General features: G+C 40.5%; 1 protein-coding gene across 1 annotated transcript; it reads right to left on the reverse strand.

Annotated features, from left to right (window-relative positions):
* Positions 1-263: 263 nt before the first annotated feature.
* IL12B (interleukin 12B) lies at positions 264-10,948 on the reverse strand. Its single transcript, XM_038414568.2, has 7 exons — positions 10,920-10,948; positions 9,322-9,403; positions 6,717-7,001; positions 5,508-5,628; positions 4,352-4,557; positions 2,952-3,079; positions 264-410 (listed from the first exon to the last, which is right to left on the reverse strand). The coding sequence occupies exons 2-7, from the start codon at positions 9,401-9,403 to the stop codon at positions 288-290; spliced, it is 945 nt and encodes a 314-aa protein (XP_038270496.1). The 5' UTR covers positions 10,920-10,948; the 3' UTR covers positions 264-287.
* Positions 10,949-12,337: the final 1,389 nt, after the last annotated feature.

The following is a 12,337-nucleotide window of genomic DNA, read 5'->3' on the forward strand; positions in this document are numbered from 1 at the left end:
CTAGATACATGTTTCCTGTCTAGTGTAAATTAATTCTAATTGTTTCTCCCGGCTTTTGCAGGAAGAGAATGATAGCCTGTGTTGGACATTATAGTCACATGTTTATATAGACTCTTGTTCCCGCAAAGATATTTCAAGAAACAACTTCTTTCACTCAGGACTACAAATAGGACAGTAGTAAGGGGTAACCTCCCCCCAAATCTGAGAAAAATAAGCTAGCATAGCTCCACTTCCTCCCATGTAGCCAAAAGTCACATCTGCTACTGTGATAAATGGTGCCGTGAGCTTTACCTGCAGAGTTTCCAGTCACTCCAAGATGAATTGTAATACCGATCTCTGGCCTGGACGTAGATCTTGTCTAGCTTGCTTGTCGTAGCAAAGCGAATGAACTGTTCATCAGTATCATAAGACTATGAACAAAAACACAGTCCAGTCAATGGATTGTAAGAAATCAAGCAGAAGTTACTCAAACATCAAGTTAAAGTTATCTAGTTGATCTTGTGACAAAAATGAATATGTGCTCATATTAGTTATCACCGCTGTATCAGAGCAAAGAGGACGTTTTTGCAGAAAGGAAAGTATTACAAGTAGATTCAAACTGATCTGAAATACCCTGGCACGTCCTTACATAGTATGATTTCCACTGGTGGACATGCAGCTCCTATAAAGATTTGCACCTTTATATTTTTAATGAGGCCCTTCCTCAGTGCCAAGAACCATAACTAAGAAGATGGCTCCATCTGCTGGTATGCACTTTCTTCATTTTTTACTTAAAGTACGATAATCTTTTAACCTGTTAGGTCTGTTCATGAAGTAGGATAAGTATCATTTAGGTTGCTTTATTTTCTCTTATAAGCTTTGGTGAATGTCAGTCAGAATGTGGGGATAAAAGCAGGTGTAGCATAGACCCATATTCATGCCCCCACATGGATATTATCTTGTTATTAATTTTTGCACTTAGGGTTCTATTGTAAGTGAAGTTAATGGGAATGTGGGAACGGGCCCTTAGTTCATTGATTGACCATATACTTTAATTTTAATATTCAATTTTTATTTCAGTGAATATTTTATATAATTGGAGTTTATTTAATACTTCTATGTTATAGATTTGTGCGTATTTCCTGATGAATTATTCTTAAGTGAATTCATAGCTACAAGTGTATATCGCTGTGGTCAAGGGCCAGGACTGGGAGACTGAAGATGGTTGGTCCTTTTCCTAGCTATGCCACTGATTTCTGGTGTCACCCGGCGGGCAAGTTGCCACGTAGTAGTTGTTGTATTTAACCCGCACAGGTGCATTAGCAATGCAAACAAATCTATTTTATGTCTTCCTAAAAATTAGTATTACTTAATAACGTGCTGCTGAAAATTGGGAAGCAGTTGGCAAAAACTAAATTATCCTCTGGCATCTTGGGTAGTGTGAGAGCATGAGTCATTGATTTTTTACTCTATTAGCAAGAGCTCTTCTGTGCAAATCTGAACTGTGTACATGCAATCAAACTACATGCAACTCAGTGTGGCAAAAATTAGGCTGTCTTTGTCCTTGGTGTAGGAAAAGGTTGTGGATTTTTCCCAGCTCAGGATCCACAGAGCCTAATAATCCTGAGTCAACAGATACTTTTTTCTCATGCTAACATGACTGTGCAGTGCTGGGTGTGACATTGTTGTTCACTTCTCCCTCCACCTCACTACCAAGATCTTCTGTTCTCCAGTGCTGGACAGTAGATATGACATCTTGGCACAGTCCTGAAGTAGAGCACTCACTTTGACTGTGTCTCATAGTCAGAAAGATCCCTGACCATGAGAACTGAAGTTTGGGCAAATAGCAAAGACTTAATACAAATGATTATCTTTCATATGTAGAGATAGGTCATATCGGGGTAGATGACTTCTATGGTGTTCTTTGGAAAATATGTCAATTTATTTATATTAGGTTAGCACCTAGAGACCTCAACTAGGCTAGAGCCCCAGAGACGTTGCACGGACGTATAGTTTACGAGAGACCTTGCCCCAGAGATCTTACAACTTAACAGCTAGGTGAAGGAAACAATTGGTTGGGCAAGAAGGGTAAAAGAGGAAAGCATAATAGAGATAACAGGATGGCTTAGAGAGTTATATCATAACAACTTCTAGGCTGCAAGCATATGAGTGCGATTAGTAATTAAAGGCCATGGGGGTGTTTCAGTAGAAAAACATCACTAAATACTAATAATATCCTATATTAGCAGGTTTCCTAGTAGCAGCCGTGTTAGTCTGTATCCGTAAAAAGAAAAGGAGTACTTGTGGCACCTTAGAGACTAACAAATTTATTAGAGCATAAGCTTTCCTGAGCTACACCTCACTTCATCGGATGCATCCGATGAAGTGAGCTGTAGCTCACGAAAGTTTATGCTCTAATAAATTTGTTAGTCTCTAAAGTGCCACAAGTACTCCTTTTCTATATTAACAGAGTAGTTTTCATTGCAGCAGATCCCAAAGCATTATCCAAACTACAAACCCTCCAATCCTATTCTGACAAAGTTCCTTATTTAAATCACTAAGTAATTTGAGTTAGGACAACAGGGTTAGATCAGATACATACAGGAATCACTGAAAAGAAAAGGAGTACTTGTGGCACCTTAGAGACTAACAAATTTATTTGAGCATAAGCTTTCGTGAGCTATAGCTCACTTCATCGGATGTGAAGTGAGCTGTAGCTCACGAAAGCTTATGGTCAAATAAATTTGTTAGTCTCTAAGGTGCCACAAGTACTCCTTTTCTTTTTGCAAATACAGACTAACACGGCTGCTACTCTGAAACCTATTGAAATGTTGAGACTGATCTGTTTTCACAGTGTTTCAATCCATGTTACTTGGATGCTACTGTGCAGATGAACTGGGAAGGGGGTCAAGTTCTTAAAAGACTGCATCATACACACATTAAGAGTAATGAGAACTCCCCATTACAAATACCTTGTCTTCAGTGTTGACCTTAAATGTCAAAGGGAAATAAGACTCTGGTGTGCTCCATGTTCTGGGGTATTTCCAAGTAACTGTGCCATTTTTGACCACATGCTTACACTCAGGTGGGTCAGGTTTTACTGCAAGAGAAAATAAAGACAGCATTAGCATTCATTAGCTATGTAGTATCAGCTCTTTGTGCTTTATTAGTATTAATTATTCAGTTAAACAGCGGTTGGAAACCATAGTAAATTAGGCCAAGAGTGTGCTTGAGGTTTAGGGACTATATTGTACCCTTCTGTGGAAGAGGGATACGCTTACAGAGCTTGCCTTATAAGACCCCTCAGGGATGAAGGGATTTAGAGGGCTGCAGAAGACAAAGGGAAGGGACCCAGCCTCAAACTTTGCTGACCTTTAGAAAGCACAGGGAAGGAAAGTTTTAATTCTCCAGAGTACTGGCCAACCTCCCTTTCTCCCATGGCAGCATGATGAACTCAGCAGCAACTTTCTGGTTGATTTGCCTATCTCTGTGTGCCCAAGATCCTCCTCTCCTTTGGGGCAGTGATATGCAGGAGTATATATCTGCAGTTCGTGCTGTTCCAAGCACCTATGCAGATATTTCACTTGGAAATCTGCACTTTTCAGAGGGGAGCCTGCCACAGAGAGTGATTGCTTTCTGGCTCTGTTCTCTGCCTTCGGAGCCTGGCCCTTCCAGTACTGTGGCACTCCTAATTCATGCAAAGCTCTAGAGGGGCTCCTGTGAGATCTATGGGAGGGGCACATGCCACACAGACATTGCTTCTCCACTTCCTCAACCAACAGGCACTGACTTTTGTTTTTGCTGGTGGGTGTTTTTGGAGTGGGGGCAGGGCCTCAGGGGGAAAAGGCTGAGTGGGGGTGGGGCCTCGGGGCAGAGCACAAGCGGGGCCACAGTCCAGGCGCTGGTGGCTCCCTCACTTCTCAGGAGCTTCTAGCAGTGGTGGCACTCCCAATGCTGTGGGCTGGCATGCCTTCAAAGGGAGATATGCCACATCCAGCATTTCTTGCCCCATTTCAAACCTCTTATACCTGCCGCCTTTGCTGTGGCGCATGGGTGCTAAGCACCTCCTATATTTTTCCAGTGGGTTCTTCCTGATTTCAGCCAGTTTTTGTTTTTCTTTACTCCCATAAAGGAGGGAAGCCTACAGGCCTAGAATACAGTTATAATGGGCCAAGCATTAATCCCTCTCAGCTCTCAGGTGAGGTTGCGGGCACACTGGTGACATAGAGGTAGTGTGGCGAAGCTGGTACTGTTGGAGCAGTAAATACATTAATCAGTACTGTCGTCCCTGAACAGACATTCACTCAGGATCACTGAATTCATGACAAGCTTTATACACTTAAAAATAAAAGCTGATTTCTGATCCACTCACTGATATCTTGGATGAAGAAGCTGCTGGTGCAGTTGTCATACTGTGTCTCATCAATGACCTCCAGGAACATCTCAATCGGCTGATGTTCCTCAGCAAATGGGCAATGGTTGGTTTTCTGACAAATGACTGTGTACTTTGTCTCTAGTTCATAGTGTTGAGACACAGGGCTTCCACAGATTACACTTCCAGATGCATCCTCTTGAGTTCTGAATTCAAACAGAAAGTGATAATGGAAACGCTGGAGAGCTCTGAATAAAGTGCTGCTTACAGATACTTCAATGACACCACGTCACCGGACAAGATAGTGTTGCTGTGTCATAAATAGCATGTTTCTGTACATAAGACTTCCATGCCAATGGGAGTTTTGGGCATAAATTAAAGACAGTCTCTTCTTTAATGCCACTGTTTATTGACTAGTGTGGAGGGCCTAATATCTAACTTCACTCTTCAGCCCCTTTCCCAAATCCAGCTGGAGGAAACAAGTCAAGTTGAGTATGTTTCCATAAGAAATAACACCACACAATGCTACCAGAATTTGACTGTATTTTTGCATCCAGCAAATTATGCTTTGCACTTATTTCCCCTTTTAACAAATAAAAATAACACTGGGCCAGAGCACGCCCTGCCTTGGAGAAACCCATGGGAAGGGAGTGGGAGGTAGGAAATCCCCAAGAGGTTTCTCTCATAGTATTCCCCTCAGGGTCCTTGACAGGGAGAATGCTATGGTCATATAGTGTTTGACTTCCCAACTCCATACAGCCAGTGGATCTGGAGAGAAGGACACTGCAAGATGACTTGCTTCTATGTCTGGTTGAAATTCCTCTCCTCACCTGCAGTTCTACTGCCTGAGTCACTCTGTAACTACATTACAGAATCTGCAGAGAAAATCCAATGGGAGTTCTTACACTTCTAAGCTATATTAATTCCTGACCAGATTTCCATACAGTAATGTGATGGGCCTAGAAGGGACCTGTCCTGCAGAGGATATCCAATGTGTTGGTCCACATCCTCAAATGATGAAAATGGCCTTCCCCCGGTCCAGTTCATGTGATAGGTGGCCAACTATTTTTGTAGTATCCCTTCCACATGCTGACAAAGAGGGGTATTCCGGTCTTATTATCCTAATGAAGTGGCTGAGGAAAGTACAAGCTCTTACCCTTTTAGATTTTTGATTGTGAACTTCACATTTGGACTCTCATTTTCTGTCTTCCATGAGCATATGAAAATCCCTGAGTAATTCTTTGCCTCACATTTTAAAAATGTCATGTTGTTTGGCTCTAGATTGAAAGAGAGAGAAAAAATTGATTGAAAAAAAATTGTTTGACCAGTAAGATAAAACAATAACGCTACAAAATCCTGCTGGCAGGTATTGAGTCCCTTCCCAGGAAAACAATGCACAATATACACATCAGCTGAATAGTGGCTGTAAGTTTGCTGGTGTCTAAAAGTGACCCTTAGAGATTATGTTGCCATTGTTTTTCCCAGAGCTTGTTCACTTTTTATATAGGCTATTTCCCATCTATTAAAAAAATTGTCTTCAAGAAACCCCATATCTTCAACAAATGATTTCATTTCTCTGATTGCTCACCGTGCTGTTTGCGACACATTTCAAAGATGACTTTATCATGCACTGGATAGGAATAATGTCTATAAGTGAAATATTTCCACCCTTGTAATAATGCTTAGTGGCCCAAGCGAAACACAAGAAGATGGATATCTTGCTCTGGGAGATGTATCTTTGTCCAATGTGTTAATCATGAGCCCAGGATCCCAAACGTCTAGGTTTTAATCCTGGCTCAGCAGCAGTTTTAGGCTAAGACACGTAACCTCTGCTTTATGACAATGAATTAGTTAGGGGCAAATGCTATCCTCAGCACGTAGTTTGAATGACTTAGCTAGGCACTGGTGAGAGCTGCAAGGGCAAAGGGGAAGAACAGTCATTCCCCCACATGTTGTGAAACTGTTCCATGGTTGCTTCTCCAGCCCAGAGGCTAGAGTAGCCTTAGCATTCCTCTACTCCCCCACTCCATATGGGAAGGATCAGAAAGTCATGGTCCCAACTCATCCTTTGTGACAGCATATAGGAACCCCATTCAGAGCTGGACTGCCTAAATCCTGCTCCCGCATTGCACATCAGATCCACCTGGTTCTGCTGCACATGGGGACCTCTGTACCCATGTAGGAGAGGGCATTATTTGCCCCTTAATGCCTGAACAGCACCTTGCTACCTTGATACCATGCTAAAGATTATAATCCACCTCATTAGTCATGCACAGTGGTTCTTTCCAGAGAGTTCCCTTTTCCTTTGCAATGCTATGGCACATACTGTACATGGAAATAACATCATATTGCCCTATTACCTTACCTTTAAAACTTTTTAGAAGCCACTTAGATATTTCCCTACTTGAGTCTTTTTTGGTAATAAGGAAAAAATAGTAGCTTAAAATCTCATGGGTATCATTTTTGTGACAGGTGTAGTTGCCAGCATCTGGAAATTCCTTGACTGAAATTATTAATATCTTGTCAGTTCCTATTCTTTCCTTATCCTTCATCCAGTAGACCGACATAGATTGGTGTTCAGATACATTACAGGTGAGCTCTACTTCTTCAGCTGGTGCCTCCTGAGTCCACTCTGACTCTATCACATAAACTATAGGGAAATAAATGTTGGGTGTTAGTCAAGATTAAAGTGCTGGTAAAATCGAACTACATCTTAGGCCCAGTACTGCTGTCCTTGAAACTACTGGCAAAACACCACTGGCATGAATAACAACAGTCAGGCCCAGTTGTCTTTTGACAAGATTTCCAGGTTTTAAATGTAAATATGAAATGCATCCAAAACATCATGAGCAATCAGAGTTATTTTCATTTTAGAAGTGATTTTCTTTCCATAGTCTCAGAGAATTTGGCACAGTCACAGCCCTGCAAAGCAGGTAATGTTATTATCCCCATTTCACAGAGAGGGAAATCAAGGCACAGATGGCTCAGTCATTCCTTGCATATGCTTAACTTTAAGCACACAAATAGTCTCATTGACTTTAAACATGACTACACATGTGCTTAAAGTTAAGAATGTGCTTAAATGCTTTCCATAATCCAGGTTTAAAGCCCAAGGGCCAAAACCTACTCACTTTAGTCCTGCAAGGAGCCCCATTGACTTCAGTGGGACTCCTCTGATGAGTAAGGACTACTGGATCTCAGTCTTTGCTCACAGAATGAGGGGTGAAGCACCTCTGTAGCATTGTACTCCCCTTCTGGATTCCATGGAGAGATCTCTGCAGTGTGAAGGATTTGTGACTGAGGAGGGGGCAGGTGGGCAAAGGGAAAGCCAGGAGCATGTATTGCCTCCTTCTAAAGCCCCACAACCTGATGCGGCATTAATTTTTCCTGCAGAAAAGCTGGTTGCCCTTGCAGTATGGTCCCAGTGAAGTGACTGCTAGGGGAGAGATAATCTCAAAGCAGAGGTACAGGGCCTCCAACAGATAGTCATGACTCTCTGAATACTCCTCAGTCACTCTGTGGAGCCCTTTGCTCCAGACTGGGAGAAACGCCCCTTCACAAAACAATTTAGGAAAACTCCATTAAGCAATCTTTGTGGCTTTTTCTTCCTTACAGCCTTCTCTTGCTAGATTTTTTCAGGTGGTGGTGGGGGGCAGCAATTAAGGCCATAGATATATGTCAATGAATTGCTTAAATTCCTACAGCTAATCAGGGGCAGAATGAGGAGTAGAACTCAAGAATCCGCTTCATTCTTGCCAGGGTCAAGAACCTCATCTGCACTTTCACTGACACCAGTTCCCCAAATACAGCCATTGCCCTATCTACCCTTTCTCTTCTACCACTGACACAGGAACCCCTGTTGTCATTAATGTCCACTGGGTTTGTGTTTTTCCCTGAGAGTGGACACAGAGGACATTTACTGGAGGTTTAGGAAGCACCACAATTGAACTTAGAAGTGCACCACTCAGGCTGGAAGGAAGCATCAGTTCCAGCAATGAGCCAAGAGAACTTCTCAGCAGGAGATTTCATTACCAAAAAGATGGCTTTAAGCCAAATAACATTGATAATAATAGGACACTGAATCTCATCACATCGGACAGTGGAGACTGCTTATTAAAGTCATGAATGTGCAAATACATGAAGCTAGAGGCTTGCCAATCTGCCAGTGAGTATTAAGAAGCATAGGCACCAGGAAATGCCAGAGAGATACCGAAAGACACAAATGTGTAATTTCTATACTGTGGCAGAAATGCTTCTACTGTAGTTTCAAGAGCCCCCAATGTTATTTAGGGAAACCATAGCATAGTCTTATAACCTAAAGCTATCAACAGTGGGCAAAACAGTGATCCTCTTAATCATGTTGAATACCAGCTTCCACCCTGTGAAGTCCCACTGAAGTCAATGAGGATACTTGTGGACTAAGGTGCCGGTCAATGAGAATAAAGAGATTAAATATGACCACCTGAATTTACCTCTGTTTTCCGGTGAGTGAATAATTTGTTGACTGATTCTGCATTTCTTTGAATGAATTCATATTCAGGGTTATTTGCTCTGGACATTCTGGATGAAATATTTTCAGGCCTGGGGTTTTTTTGTGAAATGTTCACTTTGACTATTTGCTCTTCATTACTTGTTTGTGGGTTGTCACCTAAGTCACAAGATGCTGTTTCTGCTTCCTGATTGCATGACTGAAACTCTTGAAACGGGAGAACAGTGAATAGGGAATAAGGCAGTTTCTGGTGTGAATTCTCAGATGAATAATCATGTTGCTAAACTTCATGAAACTTTTGGGACTCCTGAATCTTTTCATGAACACCCAGCAATTATCCAAATACTCATCCAAAATTCAGAATATGAGCCCATGAATTGTAGCTAATGCAACTCTGCTTTTATTCACAAACATATTTGTTAGTACATTTGTTTTTAACGATTCAACAAGTGATAGTTTTCAGTAAATGCAGACTGCTTACCATTCTCCCTCAGTTTCCACTTCGCTTCCAGAGGGATTGCAAGGGAAAATAATGAAAGTAGGACCAAGAGTAGATGAGACATCTGTGGAGGGTAGGGGAAAGAACAATTAATAAGCCTGTTTGGAAAAAGGCTAGTAATTGATATTATTGATTGAGCATTATTAGTATGTTCAGCACTAGACAATAGGAGGAAGACACAGTACGTGCCCCAAAGGAGCTTATAGCCAAGAGACCCCATTCTGAGAACACTTAGTCATGGCAGTAGTCCTTACTCATGAGAGGAGTCCCATTGACAGAAATGAGGTGCTTGGCAGGAATAAAGTGTATAGGATTTGGCCTTTGGGCTTTAAACCCAGATCATGGAAAGCATTTAAGCACACTCTTAACTTAAAGCACACGACTAATTCCATTTAAAGCCAATAAGACTACTTATGTGCTTAAAATTAAGCATATGCTTAAGAGCATTGCTGGATCAGTATCTTATTTGGCACTTCCTCAGCCAAAAATCCTACTGAAGTGAATGACAAATAATTGTTAATAACTATATTTGGAAAAGTGGCCAGAGCATGAGCCATTGAGACACCTTAAATACATAGATTCACACTATATACATTCCTCTGTACTGTATTTTTAATAGACAGGGTAAAAGTAATATACTACTGTAGTTGTGAGCTCTAGACTTTTGTGTTTGCACCTGCAGCATCCATGCCAGGGCATTAGAATGCAGCACTATGGTGTCCACTGCTATTCACACTCCCTCTAGTCTGAACTAGATGGCAGTGTAGACAAGCCCTAGGTACTTATATTGGTACCCATAACTTTTAAGACTGGTTGAAATTTTTCCATCAGAATTGTTTTTTTGTGTGTAATCAGGTATTGAACTAAACTACATTTTTCATTAGAAGTGTCTAGTTTTTGTGGGAAATTTTGCATTTTTGTGAAATAAGCAAAAACCCAAACTGCAAAGATTTCCCTGTTTTCAGCTGAGAAGTTTTTGGGTTTGGGTGTTTTTGATGAAAAGTCAAAAATTTCCATGGAAAACCATGTGGTTTTTTTCCATTTTCATATACATTTTCATCAGAAAGAAAACCCATTTTCTGATCACCTCTAATCACAGTATAAACACCTCCCCTGTGATTAGGGGGTGTATAAAAAGCAGATATATATCTTATGGGCCATTTGGTGTTAATTGGCATATCTTCATTCACTTAATTTATATCAGTTAAGGATCTGGCTATGTAATTTGTATGTTTGTGTAACTGATATACAAAAACATAAATGCTGATAATATATAATGTATATTTCAATTCTATTAACTGTAAATATTGAAATCTGTACAGTGTATACATACCTTAATATGTATAAGTATATTAAACCACCCTGTCTTCAGAAAAATGTAATAACAACTGGCTCTATTTAAATATACTTTCTTGGGTATCTTACTTTAGCAAGAATATAAACTGAAAGATCTTCAGCTTTTTTTTTTTTGCATTGGTGTATTTTATACAACTAGCATCCTTTGATTTCATCTGTTACTGGCTCTCTGATGTCCCAGTGTAGAGATACTCCATCATAGAGCAATAAGAAGGATTTCTTACCTTTTCCAATGGAGCTTGTTAGGTGATGCTGTTGGAAGTGGTTGTTCTTTGGATCTGACAACAGCTATGTGCTGGTTGCTTTTATATTTGTAAACTCTGAAAGTAAATAGCTACTTTGTTTCACCGCAATACCACAGAATTGCAACACGTGGAATAAGTTCCTTTTTTACATAGTGATAGCAGTAAAACAAGAACATAAGAAAAAGTTTGGGAGTCCCAGGTAATCTTTGAAGAGGAAATAGGATTATTTTGATGACCTTTTATTCCATGCCAGAGGCATTTCCTTTCCTGCTGTCATTCTCTGTCTGAATTCATATACAATCTGTTTTTTGCCATGGGGAAAATGCACAGTAAATAAACTTCCAGTGTTGTTTGACCTGGATTTTTTTATATTATGAAAGAGAGAGAAAGTTAATGTACTTAGGCTTTTATTAGCTGTTAAGTATTAAAGGGATGATAACAATGTGAAATAAAAGCCCTACTACCAAAACAAATTCAAAACCTGAATGATTGTAATATTTAAAAACATGGGAACCAATATACACATCATTTAAGGAAAAAAACCTTTTGTTTTCCAGTTAACTTAAAAAAAATAGAAATGAATAAGTGATGCATCTATATACCGTATACTCACATGGAGTTGTTAATAGTAGTATTATTATTTATTAATTATTACACCTAGAGGCCCCAAGCAGGGATTGAAGCCTTATTGTGGACACACATATAATAAAAAAAAGATACCAGCCGCTACAAATTGTTGCAAATGATGGTCTTGATCCTGCAATTGACAGCACATGAGCACGTCAGTGGGGCTCCATACGGAGGCAGCACTGCACCCATGTGCAGTTAGTTGCAGGTTTGGGGTGCAAAAAAAATGATAAAACAACAGGTGAATACAGAAAATAGGCAGGAGCAGCACAAAGTCGCTGTGAGACAGTAATGATTAACATAGACACCAGCAGTCACAGCATACCGACTGTGTTTGGACGGTCCATTCATTGTCATATGTTTTGAAAGCATCATGGCGGGCCTGTGTTGAAGGACAGATTTGAAGGAGGATAATGTAGTGGCTTTTTGGATTAATTTTTAACAAAGCTTGTCAAGTGGCAAACACATAGCCCTATCTATCTAAACTATATCTTGAGCAAAGTCAACTCCGGACTTCACTTCACCAATGACGCCAGCCTCCAGCATCCATTTCTCCACTTCTCCAACAAGCACTTTAACATGTTCTCTCCTACCTTCCCTGATAAGCGAAAAAAGCTCTCAATCAAAATTTGTAAATGCACCATCTTGTACTCATTCTGGTCCCTTGTCGAAATCCATTTCTGACGTAATGCACCCAGCATCCTGATAATGTCTGGGCAGGGGATCACTGCCACTGACCCACTAAAGATTTGCACATCATATTATATTTA

Source organism: Dermochelys coriacea, chromosome 8, assembly GCF_009764565.3.
Source record: "Dermochelys coriacea isolate rDerCor1 chromosome 8, rDerCor1.pri.v4, whole genome shotgun sequence".
NCBI classification, from domain to species: domain Eukaryota; kingdom Metazoa; phylum Chordata; order Testudines; family Dermochelyidae; genus Dermochelys; species Dermochelys coriacea.

Coding starts and splice junctions, on each gene's coding strand:
- IL12B (XM_038414568.2), bottom strand. CDS start 9,403: ATGTCTCATCTACTCTTGGTCCTACTTTCATTATTTTCCCTTGCAATC. Junction 5,629..6,716: donor GCTTCTAAAAAGTTTTAAAG/GTAAGGTAATAG, acceptor CTTTCAATCTAG/AGCCAAACAACATGACATTT. Junction 4,558..5,507: donor ACAATCAAAAATCTAAAAGG/GTAAGAGCTTGT, acceptor GTTTGAATTCAG/AACTCAAGAGGATGCATCTG.